At 34.7% G+C, this 16,559-nt stretch overlaps 2 protein-coding genes across 2 annotated transcripts in view; one reads left to right on the forward strand and one right to left on the reverse strand.

Annotated features, from left to right (window-relative positions):
* Positions 1 to 1,250: 1,250 nt before the first annotated feature.
* LOC135701706 (uncharacterized) lies at positions 1,251 to 2,225 on the reverse strand. Its single transcript, XM_065222562.1, has 4 exons — positions 2,142 to 2,225; positions 1,848 to 2,078; positions 1,635 to 1,788; positions 1,251 to 1,579 (listed from the first exon to the last, which is right to left on the reverse strand). Exons 1-4 carry the CDS (start codon positions 2,214 to 2,216, stop codon positions 1,335 to 1,337), a joined length of 705 nt encoding a protein of 234 aa, XP_065078634.1. The 5' UTR covers positions 2,217 to 2,225; the 3' UTR covers positions 1,251 to 1,334.
* Positions 2,226 to 5,619: 3,394 nt separating this feature from the next.
* LOC135701751 (ATP-binding cassette sub-family G member 1) overlaps positions 5,620 to 16,559 on the forward strand; it is a 51,665-nt gene continuing 40,725 nt past the window's right edge. The window contains exon 1 of the mRNA XM_065222668.1: positions 5,620 to 6,005. Coding sequence (XP_065078740.1) covers positions 5,974 to 6,005 — 32 coding nt within the window. The 5' untranslated portion in view covers positions 5,620 to 5,973. The remainder of the gene's footprint in view (positions 6,006 to 16,559) is intronic.

Here is a 16,559-nt window from a genome sequence, read left to right on the forward strand (position 1 = left end):
TTAAATAAACAACAAATAAACAATACATACTTTTGGTTGCATCGCCAACTTGAGGTGAATCCTAACCGAATACCCTACCCAACCCTCCAACTCCGTAGCACTTATGAGGGTGTCGCTAAGTCGGTGGCCTTTCGTTAAGTAAGTACTACATCAACATTTCCTTCCCTATCCCTAGTTATGGTAAAGATGGGCGTGGCCGGGAATAGCGACAGTCATGCTTCTGTTACTCTTGTTTAGATTGGAACCAATGTTTACTCCCCAGCATTATTCCTGAAAGTAGTCTAACTGAGAATTTCAGAAGAGACTTGAGTGTCGCTAGTATCCAATCTACGAAGTATATCATAACAACGCTAACGCTAACGCTAACGCTAACATGTTGGTTTACGTCTCATCTTTTATGTCAAAGATGAATTCCGTCACGTGTAAAATTAGTTATTTCTAAGTGTGTAGTTCACTACTACACATTTAGAAACAACTAATTTTACACGTGACGGAATCCGTCTTTGACATAAAATATAAGGTGCTCCGAGACTGAAAAGTTCGTTGCTCGACGAAAAGTACACTTGAATGATCTGAATTTCGCGTCTGTTATGACTAAATTTTATGTCAATATTGACGCTCGTATATGTCACTCTCATAGAACCTACATTTAAATGATTTTTTTCTAAGTGTGTAGGTTATATTTTGAAAAAGTAAATAAATTTAGATTTTACGTTTGCAAATAGCAGCATTTTCGTAAATAGTTTACCATCGGGGCAAGATGCAATTTTAATGTCAGAATATTTAATGTTATAGATGCCTACAATATATATGACCAATATAGATCCACCGTCACCGCTAATGATCTTGTTCTAGAATGCTACTGTGATTTCATGTGTCACTTGATTAGTTTTGACACATACCAATAGTTGACCACTTCACCAGGGTACCCAGGGCATATCCGGACGTGGCAAATATGGTCTTAAGTTCCCATTATTACCTACGATATTCATACACAGTTCGGAACAGTAGTGTAAATTTCTGTTACTATGATGCACATAAAGGGAGCGTCATATATCATACAAGTTTATATTATAGATGATGTAAATTTATGAGACACTTCATGAAATATTCCATACATTGTATGCAGTAAAATAATTCTAAGGTCTTATATGGTCAAAATCCTGAAATAATGAAAAAAAAAAAAAACTTCAAAAATCTGGATTCAGGATTTTTTATTTCTTTTAATGAGTTAAGTTTTGAACAGCATATTGCTTGAATTAAAATTGATTCATGTGCAAAGATCTAACCTCAAATCTATATTTACCTTGATTTTTGTTTGTTGCGTAGCATTTTCAATTAGTATATTCGTGAACGTTATCCTTGGAATATTCGTTTGAGAAGTTTGAGTTATATGTGAAATATTTATCCTTTGTTGTTACAGTTGGTTGAAGATTTGTTGTGTTCTCGTCGTTTGCCGTAGAAATATTGTTTCGACTGATTGGGTCGTTTCCGAAAAGTTTGCGATATTTTTCCGTTTTTACAATGCCCAATATTTGGTACAATGCTACAACGCAAGCCCATAGATAAAATAACAGAACTGAAACAGTTGATTTAATATTTGAAACTCGAAAGGCACATCTCTTAATACTCACGCAATCCAAATCCACCAGCAATAGTAATTGCTATCAAATCCCCAAGGTTAAGCTGTTTCTTGATTACCATCATACCGATGACATGTGTTAGTGAGAGAATGCATAACCTTAAGAAATCCATGAAAATGAATGGTGTAAGTAAATATTTCTGAAACTACAATGAGAACACGTTAGAAAACACTACTTAACTTCGCATTTCAGGTTTTCATTTACTTTTATAGCTCCAATAATCATCAAAACACAACACAATGCGTGAATTCCACAAAATAACACAGTTCCGAGAAATATTCCTTTAGGATCGCTATACGTAAAATTTAGAAGCCATATGAAAATTGCATCTTGTCCAAAATCGTTAATGTGGTCATTCATATCGGAAGCCACAATTTTCAGTCGATCTGCTCCACCGACACCGATGAGAACAATTGCTGGTATTAGAACTTGAAGCTGGAAACATTTTAACTTTGTTAATTGAACCAACAGATAAGCCAAATGCACTTTAACACGTACCATGGAGGAAATTCCAACTATAATGCTTCCCAATCGAGTTGAGAACTGAAAACAGCACATCTTCATGCACGGCATTTTGCCAACAACTCCGCCCGTGCTGTAGGATCAACTGTTGCAGCTATATATGTCATGTCATGTTGGTAGTCAAATCACAGTTTCGTTTCGTTCAATCACGCAACGGTAATTATGTACACCTAATTTAGATCAAGCTTAGATAGTTGTAATTACTATTCGGTGCATTGTTAGTTTTGAAAAGGTATCACAACCATCATCGATCCTGTTCCTTACTTTCGTTTTCCATAAAGAACAAATTAAGACAATCTCGTTGAATTCAGTCACTAGTTGCATGTAAGCCATGAGGAAGATTTCAACAACAAAATTCAGTATCCTTTAAATTAATCTTGACTCATGTTCAATAAAATTTGTTATCTGACGAATTATCAGTGTATTTGATTTGCCGTTTCTGAGATAAATAAGACACCAGTATCCCCTTTCAAAGAAGAGTTCCCACGGTAGTTTGTGCGAAGAAGATTTTTCCCATTCCCATGTGAGCGAACTGCGTCGGTGTGATTCCGAAACAGCCAGTAGAGAAATCCTACTGATTTGGTTCTGCGAACAGTAATATGCGAAGTAATTAAGCCGTTTTTGGCGTAAATGGGTGTCCGCTTATCACCCAGAGTTGGTCAAACGATATAAATGGACAGACAACCGACACTATTACGAGTACGCGGTAGGTGTTTTGGTGATGGTCATCGATAAAAACATGCCCAAAGGTATTATCGAGAAGGTTGTGAAGGTGAGTTGATGGGTCGATAGGTAGGGTCCAGGTGTGGGAGCTGCCTCCTTGGTGTCGGTAGCATTGGTGGTCAGCATGGAAAACAAGATCGGCAGAAAACAAATCAAGGAAAAAAACGAAGTCAATTATACCATAAGATTTAAATGTGATAAACACATTTTTTTTTGTGTAGCAGGCTCTAAAAAAAACTATTTATTTTCCCAGTCCCACATTTCCCAGTTTAATTTATATTTGTCTTATGTACCTACAATTAAAAACCATAATTTTGTCTACTTAACGTGTTCTTCACGTCAAACGAATCCCGACGTATGGCTGATCTCTTACCTCCGGATTTTAACTGGACCAAACTTTACTAATGAATTAAGAAGATCATGATCATGGCTGATATCAATCAACTGAAGATACATTCAACATTGGTGAAGCTGGCGAGAATAATCCCATCAAACAATTTAAACTGCAAGAAATCTGTATATGCATTTTTTTATTGCTGAAGAAGCAAATTTTTGCCTGAATAAGCTCCTATTTAGTATTCAATGCTTATTGGGAGGGTACCCAAATCCAGATACTATGTAGTGAAAACTGCAGTATTACCTAGAAAGCTGTCGGTTTTCCATATCAGTTTACAAATAAACTAATTTCTTACTTCCGTATGGTTATGGTTTGCTTATTAAAGAGATTTTCAGCCGTAGGCTGGTTCATTTCTTATTATTTTCTTGACGTTCAGTTAAAAGTGGTCAACCCAAGTTGTAAGTGAGATAACTGTCTGTAAGTACAAATAGCATCGTACATCAATTTGGAAAAATGCTTGGATCAGGGAAAAAAGTGCACTTTTTCCATAGTAATTCCCAAATAGCGTTTAAAGCCCAGTGCAGATTCAGGTTACAGACAAATTCTGGGAGGATCATCAAGATTTGATTTAGAATCAATTGTGATGCATGGTGCAAAATTGAAAATCATCAATTTTGCACCATGCATCACAATTGATTCTAAATCAAATCTTGTGATCCTCCCAGAATTTGTTTGTAACCTGAATCTGCACTGGGCGTTTAAAAGTTATTTGGGAATTACTATGGGAAAAGTGCACTTTTTTCCCTCATCCAAGCATTTTTCCAAATTGATGTACGATCACTCTAATACATATAAATTATATTCCACTTTTTATCTGATACTCGATCATTCAAATCCCAATAATCTGGAAAATGAAGAAACAAACATATCAAAATTATTGCGAGATGCTGTACCACATTTTTCATTGAAAGTTGTAAACGACTTGACAAATGTCCAACATTCAATTTCCGTATGGAAAAACAAGAATAATCTAATGCTACACACGACGCGTAACATGTCATCTAAATAAGTTCAACGTCCAAATCAACTATCATCTGAAAGTTGTACTTTGTACAACGATCTTAGATTTTAAAACTGTTACTTTTGCGTCAAGTTTCACAGCTATCAGTCATCACTCCGGTCGCCAGCAATATAGCAAAAGCGTCAGAACAGAATAGCATTCAGCGGTAGTAATACAACTCAAGTGATTGATCGTACTCGACTCGTAATGACCTGACCGTCGAAGGTTTCTGCAGCCTATTCGTGTAGTGTTGAAGTTGAACATTTCCGCAAAGCTCCAACCGTTAGAAGCACACGCACACAGGTCTCGCCGCCGCGGCTCACGATAAGGTACACTGGGGGAAGTTTGACGATCAAGCCGTTCAACTTTTGAATAGTATCTGATTTTCGCTCTACTACGGTGAAATCGTTGCAAATAATTGCTTCAAGCGACATTTTACGAGAATGTATTTTTTTTTTCATTATGGAATCAAATTGAAATTACCCATGTAATTAAACAGCAAATAAAATTAGTTTTTTTTTTTTAATTCTTGTAGACTCATTCAATTAATTTGTCGAAGGAAATGAGCAATATTGCGAGACGAATATGTTTTGTTCATAGTGTTTGTTTTCCTTTACTATCGCCTGAAAATTATAGTAGGTGAAAATGCTTATTAGTTTTATAATTTATCAACGAAAATGTTTCAGATTACTAAATTTATGTTTCTTGTAATGTTATGCGGCTGAAATCCAGATAGTTTTCAATGAATTTTTGAACATGGCAAATGTATTCTGAATTATCTGACCATAAAATTGGGATTTGATTTGAAATTTGCACAACAAAACAGGTTGTTGAACATTACATCGAAACAGATTTACATAGGTCATTCCATTGGTTGTGCAATATTTCGTTGATGACCTGTTGTTCATCAGAATGTGCGCACAAATTTGCATCCATAGTGGCTGTTTCTGCAATTGAGTACATCGATATTTGATACATCAGCATGAATTCCGTTGATTTCTTGCTGAGGGTGTTCGCTTAGCACCAACTTTTCAAATTTGAATACAAATATATACATATAGATGTTAATATTTCGCAAACATTTTCTTGGATTTGGTCGTACATACCAAAACGTATTCGTGGTGTAGCTAGATCAAACATTAACCATCGCTTTTGAGCCCTCTTCATCCCAGTGTACCTTAGATCTAACGAAGAAGACTCTCACCAACACGCGAGGCACTCTCGATCAAGTCATGATCACAAACGATGCCAGCCTGCTTTGAGCTTGTGTGAATGGAAAACAAACATTAGTAATCACAGTCGGCCAAGTCAGCGCGAATTTAGCTGCGCAATCGCAGTAGGCACTGTTCTGTTTTATAGTGCTAAAGACTTGTTATCGCCTCGTTTTGTATATTCTTGGACCCGTTCGAATCAAACTGCACATAGTGGAACTAGTTCATTTTTAATGTTTTGTTTGGTCGGATCGCGCAAGGTATCGTCTCACTGGAACCGGAATCGAAGAAAGGCTAGCTAATTCGGTTGTGTAATAAGAGTTAGTGTTTTTTTTTTGTTTTCGACGGAAACTGGTCGCGAGTGAGATATCGTACAAGAACAAGTGTGGTATGAGCAAGTGAATCTATACCTTGGAAAAGTGATATCACAATAAAAGCAATCCAGAATTGAGAAAGTGTGAATAATTCTCCTTGATAATGGAGAAAGAGTACGTTCTGAATAACAATGTGTAAGTTTCAAACCATGAGCTTTTAAGCATGAAAATAGAAATCTGCTTCTGACATGGATTTTCAAGTACGTTTGTATTACTGTGCTTTGGTAGATATTGCTACGCGTATAGGTAGTGGTTGGGGAAGTAGAAGGCAAGCTAATGCCGTGTTCGAACAACAGAGTTATAACGTGTTAAAAGGGTATTATAAGAATTATCATCAAGAAAAACGTCATCAAGATTGCCTTAAAACATATCACAAGACCGTTGTGCGAACATAGCATAAAGCTACTGTAAGAGGACTTCTAAGCACACCGATGTGCATTGTACAGTGTAGGTACTTCGCATGATTGACATGGTGGAGACCTTTTACGGTGACTCTTCAACGTCATAGCTTTCGAATGGTGCTTGTTCTATCTATTGGGTTATTAGCTTGCCCAGGGTCAAGCAGTTCATTATTGGACTAACGTATTAATTCAAACGATGTCACGTGTGTCTTAAAAAATCGTTTGCAGCAGCGTAAAAGACATTTTACAAAAGACGAATAGAAAGGCACTCAACGACAGAAAAATAACGATCTATCACAACGGTTATCGGAAGCATTGCAATATGGGATGAAGGACTGCAGCTGATCATAGTAACACGTCGTACGTTGTTGTTAAAGTTCAAATGCAAGCTTAACATTGTATTTGGTCCTAAGTAACATTGATGGAGTTTCTGGGAGTTAGCTGGGAATGTCTTAACATGGCCTTGAGGATGCAAAGAGAAAATTGACGAAGAGAATCTGTAAATGTTTCTTAGGACCTAATGCATTGTTCAGCTTGAAATGACGTCAAATCTTGATAACCTCTTTTCTTTGCTAAAGTTTGAAGCCTTTATCACATAAGTGCTATGAACAAGCGCATTTTGAATACCCTGCCATTGCATGCAGTTCAGCTGCCTGATAGTGTAATCAAAAATGCCACTGATTACTGGACTGCAATTATGAAACACCTCAAATACGTAATCATGATGAAGTACTATAGCCTGTTGATATGATTGATCCAAAGAACGTTTGTAGCTCTGTAGTACATGGATACATGGTGTGGGAAAACAACTTTTGTTAGAATTCATTGCACTTGAAACAACATTGAAATCAAGCTACAAGCTACACCAAGATTATTTCACTGATTTATGTGAAATTTACCGAAATTTCACCACTGAACGTTCGGTAAAAAGTTCCGTGATTTTTCACAGATATTATGTGAAATAAAAACAGTGACAAATCACCGAACTTTTTACCAAACGTTCAGCCGTTGAGATTTCGGTAATACAGTGTATTGTCAACAATAAGTTGACCTGGTCCCAGACCGAACCGAAAACGAACAGTCACCCCCGAAGAAAGTATTTTACGATGGCCTTTTGCAGCTACTCAGGATACTTGAAATTAACTAGTCGGAAAAGACGGGCACAGGAGGACAAATCGACACATGCTGCTTGAAATCAAAAGATCATTTTAGAACAATGTTAACACTGCATACTATTGACATGAATAAACCACTTCATTTAGCTTATGATGCCTTTCAAAATCTTAATTTACACCTAAAAGATTGTTTAATTTAAAACTGGAAATAAAATTTAGTTTATACAACGAAATCCACGAATCTATTCGTTATTATCTGCATCTAAATAGATTCGTAGTTGTCATGAATCTAGTTTCGTTATAAATGATTTTGTTTGGTATTGCGAACGAATGATTCATAAAATAAAAACGAAACTTTTGTATCGATAGAAAAAAGTATGAAAGATTCGTACACTCAAAAAAGAATATGAGTGCATTGTACGAAAATAAAGCAAAGGGCAACGAAAATTTTGATCAAAAATATTGGATCATATATTTATTTTTAATACATTTTCGAGATCTCACATATGGATAATGGGGTGAAATTTATTGTTTAGCAGTGCATTTATAGTGACCAGTGACCAGTGGATGACAAAAACTGTCATCTATTTCTCAACGATAAATGGGTGAACGGCCAAATTGCAGTTCACGATATAAAAAACGATATTCAATATTATTACAACATGAATGTTGTTGGGTAGTTTATGTGACTGGTAATCCATTAATATGCCAGACGCTCAAATAACAATGCACATAACATTTCTATAATATGTAAGTGCTTGTATTTGAGAGCTATGCCAAAAACTGGAACATCTGGAATATGCGGTGCGTTTGCTCGAATCTACTTTTTCTCAACGATAATTTGACTTTCAATAAACCTCTTACTCTAGCTATTTGTTAATTAACAATTATCTAAACCTGCACTCAGAGAAAACAATTATCAATATGTATAAGTTTGCTTTATGCTTTTTAGCCAAAATTCATCGGAATCCCTTATAAAATATTGATGTTCAAAAAATAATAAAACGGAGCATACTCGGATCGAACCATGAACGTTGATATTATGGGGCCCATGTCCTGACCACTCGGCTGTCAACGCTTGGGAAATGGAAAAGGCTCAAATGAACGAAAACCGTTTTCCAAAACTTTAGGAGCTTATAAGCATGCTGCCGTTTGGCTTTGTTTGCCTTGCTGATAAATGGGCGCTTCCGAGGAACTTAGCTATTCAACCCCTGTGCAGGCTTGATGGAGCCTCACTCGTTTGAAATGAGCCGAGCGTAACATTTTTCTGAGGAGTAGAATGCCTACTGCCAAATAATTTAACTGAGCTTAAGAGCTTGTGAGCGAAGGGGGATAAAATGAGAGTGAGGTTTGCTGCCATTCATGTTCATGTTTTCTATCACACACTCTTACTCTGGGTGAACTCTAATAGCGAATTCGTTTATTATCGGGGTTAACACCAGTTCCAACCCAGTGCGAAACCGAACTTTTTGTCAGTGCGAACCTCAACCTGAGCTAGGTTTTAAAAACAAACGAGCAAACTGACGTTTGTCAGAAAACAAGCAGACCCAATCTTGATACCCGATCCAGGTTGGAACTGAATAATAAACGAATTCGCTATAAGCTTCTTGCGTCGAACAAAAAAGTCATATGGAGTCTCGAAAAGCGCACCTCACGTCAAATCATCCTCTCGCTGAAGTTCATTCTCCCTCTCTTTCGAGGAGTTTTTGTTTACTTCTTCCATATTCCTGCCGCCACTCACTCGAGATTAGGGCTGGCTAATCTCGCAGGACAAGAGTTTTTCAAAACCTCAAGTGAGTTTGAGGAGTTTCAGCAAGCCTGCCCCTGTGCTACGAGACGGCGACGATTTTAGTTTCAGAAGAATTTTACCATCTGCTGCCTTGCTAATACTGTTCTTTGCACTTCACGAACCACCAATTTTCGGATACACAAGGGAATTGCTTTTGAAATCATTGTGTTCTATTTTTTTTTTCAACTGAATCAAATGCGATCACGTCGAGATCAGGTCGAGCCGTTCGCTTCTTTCAAGTCACATATCGAAACATAAACATTCGACGGGTTTGCCGATGGAAACTTATTGAAAACATATCAATTTTTTAAGTGGGCACTTTTTTGCCACTGGTTTTTTTTTTCAATAAAAATTGATTTTTTTTTCTATAAGTAATACTTTTTTTAGTGTTCCATAAGTGAAACTCTAAGAGAATAAAAAAAATTAGATATTAAAAAAGACTACAGTGTGTTTATTTTAATTTGAACCACATAAATGAGCGAAATTCAAAAAATGATGAGGTGGACACTTTATTTTTTTCTATTTTAGTGTAAGAACTACGTCGAGTAAGTCATAAGTCATGCTAATGAAATCCATAAGTGTCGGTAAAAAGTTGTGCCTTTTGAAATTTTTAAGTTTATTTGCCTTAGTGTACCAGGTTCATAGCTGTAATTAAAAATCTTTCTCCTTTGTTTTTTTTAAGACGGATGTTTAAGGTATATTTTAATGCAATAAGATCACTAAAAAAGCGCATGCATTTCGATGAACATATGAAAAGATTTTCGAAAAGGAGACTGACATAATTGAGTATTGTATAATATTTTTTTTTTATAATTCCTACAAAAAAAAAGAGATCTTGAATAATACTATTGGCTTATGCTTCAATAATTTACACAAGAAATGATAATAAGTATGAGATATAAATATATTTACATCTCCATGTATTTTATCTTCAGATCCCAAATTTCAAAAGGCTGTTTTTTATAAGTGAATAAATGTTGCTCCCATCGTGATAAACAAATTGCTGATTATGACATTTAAAAGGCAAAACTGACAGCTTTTTTGATTTCAAAAACATACTTTGCACCCTCTTCTTGTAACTTGTAAGGTAAACAATTAGTTATGAAGTAATGAAATTGGATTGTTAGCGGATTGCTTAAATAAACAGCAAAAAAGATTATCTTCCATTTAATTAATTTCGGTATTTATGACACCTGCTTTCAATTTTATTTCCAGCTACTAAAACACGTAAACGGCTACTATTTTGTTCTCGTTAGGTCCCTTTCAATTCACATCCGAGTAAAAGTGGCGGCAATAGATGGAAACGACTGGAAGTCTAAACAAACAACCCAATAAATTATGAATTTTACATCCACGTGCACAGAATTGTTCAAGAGCTTCTGGAAAGGCCGGAAAACTTCAGGGATGTTAATAGCTTTTTCAAATCTTCCGTGAACATCAGAGAAGATCAGAGAATATTAGGGCAGTTCAGTAAATTTCAATTGAAATACGCGACTTTCAAATAATGTCTGAGAAATTCAGAAATTTTTTTTATTCCGATTTTTTTCTATTTTTTTTTTCCAAAAAATGCATTTTTTAAATCATAACTTTTGAACCAATGAACCGATTTGAATGACTAAAATATCAAATGAAAGGTTATTAAAAATACTTTTCAGAAAAAATATATTTTCTTTTTCGAAAATTGGAGTTTTGTATTGAAGAACTTTGATTGTATTTGTTTTTAATGGTTTTCATGGTTTGTAGACAATGGGCGTAACACGTTTTTATATATTTCTACACAACATATCAAAAAATCAACGATGTATTTTTCTTCGTTTTTGAGTTACGATTTTTTTTAAATTACCATGTTTAGAAATTTCGCGCATTACTCCAATACGACTAGATTACCCTGCGTCTCCATTGATACATATCAAATGTAACATGGTTATATTACTTACTTATTTCAATTTCTGATCCTAGACTACCATGACATTCATAGAAACTTGAATCAAATTTATTGATTGCTTTTGCGTTATGTGTAAATAATACTTACTACAGTGATTCATAGCATAGGAATTCAAATGGAATATTTTTATATTATTATTATTATTATTATTATTATTATTTTTATTTTAGTCACTTTAACACTCTTGGGCCATTCGTGACTTGTCCGGGGGTGATATTAAATTTGGGTAGTACATCTTTCACGGACTGTTTGGAACTCCATATCTACACAGCAAAAAAAAAGTAGTGTAAATTTCCGTTACTATGATGCACATAAATGGAGCGTCATAAATCATACAAATTTACATTATAAATCGTGTAAATTTATGAGACATGTCATGCAATATTCCATATATTGTATGCAACTTTCCACCTTTGTTTGCAACATTTCTTGCAAGCTGCTAGTTTACGTGAAAAGGAAGTTGAAATGAATGTTTGCATGCATGGATGTTTACATCAACAGTAAAATTCAGATTTTTTTAGTGTGTAGCTCATATTTGGACTAGAATCAATGCTTTGATAAGACAATCTTATGGTTTCCAACTACACACTAATTGAGTCAGTACCGTAAAACCGAGTTTTTGAATTGCGGAACTGTTCGGTAAAAGTTTAAAAATCTGTGGAAAATTTATTATTGAGAAAATTTGTTCTGAATTTGTACATACTTAGTTCTGTTAACCCCATTTAATGATAGAAAATAAAATTGGTCGATTTCATTGATTCCTTACGGATAACGGTCATTTGAATTTTTACCGACTTTTTCAGTAATTCAAAAACCCAGTAAAAAAATATTGACCCCTGTAAAAAAATCTTAGTGTGTATGCACAAGGCTGGTTTGAAATAAAATTCATTCATTTTTTATTTTTTTTTTTTATTTGTAAACATAAAACATGCTTAAAGATACTTTCAGAGTTTCACAGAATGTTCTTCTTCTGAGAACGAGAATCGTTTCACAATAATATAATTTTCATTTTTTGGCCTAAAACTATGATATGACTGTGTTCCGGAAATTTGTTTGACACGATTATAACGGGTTTTAAGTTTTCTTTCCATCGCTTTATGATCAGCGTCTGAAAAAGGCATAGTGCATTTTTGAATCGATTTTAGAAATTGCCCATGTAGGGGAAATGGCTCTAATGTTGGCCTATGCATCTAAGATTGGGCCCATCGCTAAAAATCTCCTATTTATCAATTTTATCTACATTCAAAGGGCCATTAACTATCCACCTACCATCTTCTAAAGATCATTCTCTAGCTAATAAATCATCACACTAAAGCTTCATGTTAGCATTTCCAACCAACTCTGAAAATCGTTAACTTCGCGTATGAAGTAACATAAGAAAACACTTTGAATGTAACAACTCAAGGCGGGAGTAGCCGTCAACAATGCTGATGATGGTACAGCACGCAACAATCACCCTACTGCTTTCTCTCTGAGATGATCACGTTGGTCATGACGAGAGGAGCAACACAATAGTTGGGTAAAGAAGAACTGCATTATAACACACCATCGACTGGAAATGCTCTCGCAGCGTGGGGCTTTAGGTAGTGATGAAAACGTCGCTAGAACTATTCCACAGCCGCAGTCAGTTTATGAGCAACAAGAGGGACGCACATTTTTGCCTGTGGACTTGGAGACATACTTCAAGTCCCCGCGTACATCGTACGGGTTAGGCAAAAATGTGCGTCCATCTTGAAAAACTGTCGCTTTAATGGCCCTTCGCTCATTTTCAACTTCTATTCAATTTTCATACTGCCGTACTCTAACGGAACTATCCACCTACCCTCTTCTAAAGATCATTCTCTAGCTAATAAATCATCACACTAAAGCTTCATGTTAGCATTTCCAACCAACTCTGAATTTTATCTAGATGAACACGTCATTGCACAGTGCACAGTGGTCCAGAATGCAGATTTAGCTGGAATGATATGTTTTGAGCCTGAAATTGAAACTTTAGACTAAAAGTCTCTTCTACAAAGTTGTTCCTTATAGTTAGGCCCTCATTTTTATGACAATGAATTCTAGGGTGGTTCCTATTATCATTAAAATCAAAAATCTAACTTTTTTGTTTGAATAAATTAAGGTATACATTCTTCGGCAAAGTTATAGCTGAGCTAATTTCAAGCAACTTTGTTGAAAATAACTTTTTTGTATCTCTTAAATTGGCAGATATAGAGCTATTTTCTTGAATTGAGTTAGGGTGACTCTTAAAAAACAGTTTTTTTGCTCTATTTTTCTTATTTCGAATTTCTAAGCAAAGGTGTCTTGAGATAACTTTTAGATATTAAAAAGGCGCAAATTTTTGCTGCACAAAGCTTGTCAATATCTTTCGTCGATCAAGAGTTATTGACGTTTTTATACTAAAAATATGCACTTTTCAAATGTTAATATCTCTGGTTGGGGCAAACAAAAAAAAAGTTTATTGGCAGCATTTGAAAGAGCGTATGTTATTCTCAATAATATGAAAAAATTGGAGGTATGTTATTTTTTAAACTCGTATAAAATCAATTTGAATTAATTTATATTTTTTACTATATTTGAGTATATCTTTTTTATTAGAAGAGATAAAGGCAACAAATTCGGCAATAAAACATTCGTCTTAAAGAGTTTTAAAAGTCTCTAGAAGATGACTTTCATGATAAATTTCAAATAAAAAAGTTATTGGCAAAAGATGGATTTCATAGGACCACTCTAATGACAAATTTATATAAAATGAGATAGTACATTTGTTTCAATATTTGGACATTTAGTGTCTTCGAAGAAGTTTTTGTTCTTAAAAATTCCCTTCTTTTGGTGTTTGCAGACGTCAGGGTGGTCCTCAAATTAGGGAATTTTTAAAACTAACTTTTTTGTTTTACAAAATATAAACATGTGTTGTTCAAAAAAGTTGTAGTTAAGTTACTTGCAAGCAACTTTGTCCAAGAAAATTTTTTTCTATCTCTTAACGTTCTCATTTTAGAGTAATTTTACGGAGTTGACTTAGGGTGTTCCTGGAAAAATAGTTTTTTAGCAATAACTTTTTTATTTGAAAATTCTCATGAAAGTTATCTTCTAGAGCATTTTTAAACTCTTAAAGACGAATGTTTTATAGCTGAATTTGTTGCCTGTATCTCTTCTAATAAAAAAGATATACTCAAATAAAGTAAAAAATATGAATCAATTCAAATTGATTTTATACGAGTTTAAAAAATAACATACCTCCAATTTTTTCATATTATTGAGAATAACATACGCCCTTTCAAATGCTGCAAAAAAACTTTTTTTTGTTTGCCCCAACCAGAGATAATACCATTTGAAAAATGCATATTTTTAGTATACAAACGTCAATAACTCTTGATCGGCGAAAGGTATTGACAAGCTTTGTGCAGCAAAAATTTGCGCCTTTTTAATATCTAAAAGTTATCTGAAGACACCTTTGCTGAGAAATTCGAAATAAGAAAAATAGAGCAAAAAAACTGTTTTTTTAAGAGCCACCCTAACTCAATTCAAGAAAATAGCTCTAAATCGGCCAATTTAAGAGATACAAAAAAGTTATTTCCAACAAAGTTGCTTGAAATTAGCTCAGCTATAACTTTGCTGAAGAATGTATACCTTAGTTTATTCAAACAAAAAGTTAGATTTTTGATTTTAATGATAATAGGAACCACCCTAGAATTCATTGTCATAAAAATGAGGGCCTAACTATAAGGAACAACTTTGTAGAAGAGACTTTTAGTCTAAAGTTTCAATTTCAGGCTCAAAACATATCATTCCAGCTAAATCTGCATTCTGTACCACTGTGCAGTGGTCGGAGATGCCAATTTGGTGAACTTAATTGTTTTGTGGTAAAACCGTTGACTTAATCAAAAAACTGCCTTCAAATGAATTGTTCACAAAAACATTGCGCATATTATGACAACTACCAATATTTGTCATGGCATACTATGGAAAAAATAAAAAAACTAACTTTTTTTGCAAAAGAGATAGAAGGGTAGTTTTTTCAGCAAAGTTGTAGTACTCACAAAAATATGAAACTTTGTAGCAGACACAAAATTTGTATGACGAATAATTTTGAAGATATTAAACGTTGTTGATGGAAACCCCATTAAATTCAGTTTTTTAAGTATAACCTTTTTTATTACAGTTTTTGAAGTAAACAATGTTCTAAAAAAATGTAAACAACATACAAATACATGTTTTTGCTCAAGACAATATGTGGCTAAAATCATCCCTTTCAAAGTTATAGTACTTTTTACATTTATTTTTCCTTAATTTCAGCTGCATATAGGGGAGAAGGTGGCAAACCGGGATACAGCATCAAGTACTCTTTTTAAAGCTTAGACTCTGTACTACAAACTAGTGAAAGTTTGGTTAGCGCCAATTCATAAGTGAGTGAATAGGGTCGCGTTGAATGTTCGCGTGTTTGGCCTTTTTCTATATAAAAATAACCCTGTCTCCTCATTTATGACCGGTAAATTACGGATTATAGAAACAGATATTATCAAACTCATCCGTGAACAACAAGGAAATTTTCTGTATGCATGCATTAAGGTTCAATTAACTTTGATGCATTTTTTTTTAATTCAAAGGCAGTTTTTTTCGACGCATTATGTTAGATTGCAAAAAGCTCGCGTCATTTTTTGTAAATTATCAGCAATCTGAAATAATGCGTCGGAAAAAACTGCATTTGAAATTTTCCAAAAAGCATCAAAGTAAATTGAACCTTAACAAAAAATGATTAATTTAAACAAAACATTTTCTAAGACAAGCACTTTGTGTGCTTAGTTTACTCCAGTTGTCAAAATTTGACAAATTGTTACAAATTTTTCGAATATTTTCTACACCTGGGCTACAAAATAAAAGTAAAAAAAATGGAGATGTACTGGACCTAATGCCGAAAAATTTAAAGTCCGCAAGCAGCTTATCCAACAACGCTTCAAACATGAATTGGAACTTCTTGTTGACATGCCACGCGGGAATGGAGCCGGTTCGTCGAACGATGGGAGTACTGCGCGACGTTTCTTTGAGAATGCAGCAGTTCCTGCAGAGATTTTGGGTGTCGACCTGCAGGTGTTTGAACGTTGCTCAACTATTTTGCAGGTCTTGTCTTCCAGACGAGAAATCAATGTATCTAAGTTCAAGAACTATTGTCTAGAAACAGCTCAGTTGTTAGTAGCTCTATACCCTTGGTTTTAATTGCCCGCCACGGTCCATAAGATTTTAATGCACGGATCAGACATAATTCTCAATTTCAATGTTCCTATCGGACAATTGTCTGAAGAGGTACAAGAGTCGCTAAATAAAGTAATGAAAAGGTTCAGAATAGATCACACTCCAAAATCATCACGAGCTACAACAAACGGTGATCTCATGCGGCGACTATTAGTTTCTTCAGATCCACTGGATTGCGTGTAAAATCTC

The sequence above is a fragment of the Ochlerotatus camptorhynchus genome, unplaced genomic scaffold (genome assembly GCF_037179485.1).
Source record: "Ochlerotatus camptorhynchus isolate MF236.1 unplaced genomic scaffold, CSIRO-AGI_Acam_v1.1 ptg000176l, whole genome shotgun sequence".
In the NCBI taxonomy this organism is placed as follows: domain Eukaryota; kingdom Metazoa; phylum Arthropoda; class Insecta; order Diptera; family Culicidae; genus Ochlerotatus; species Ochlerotatus camptorhynchus.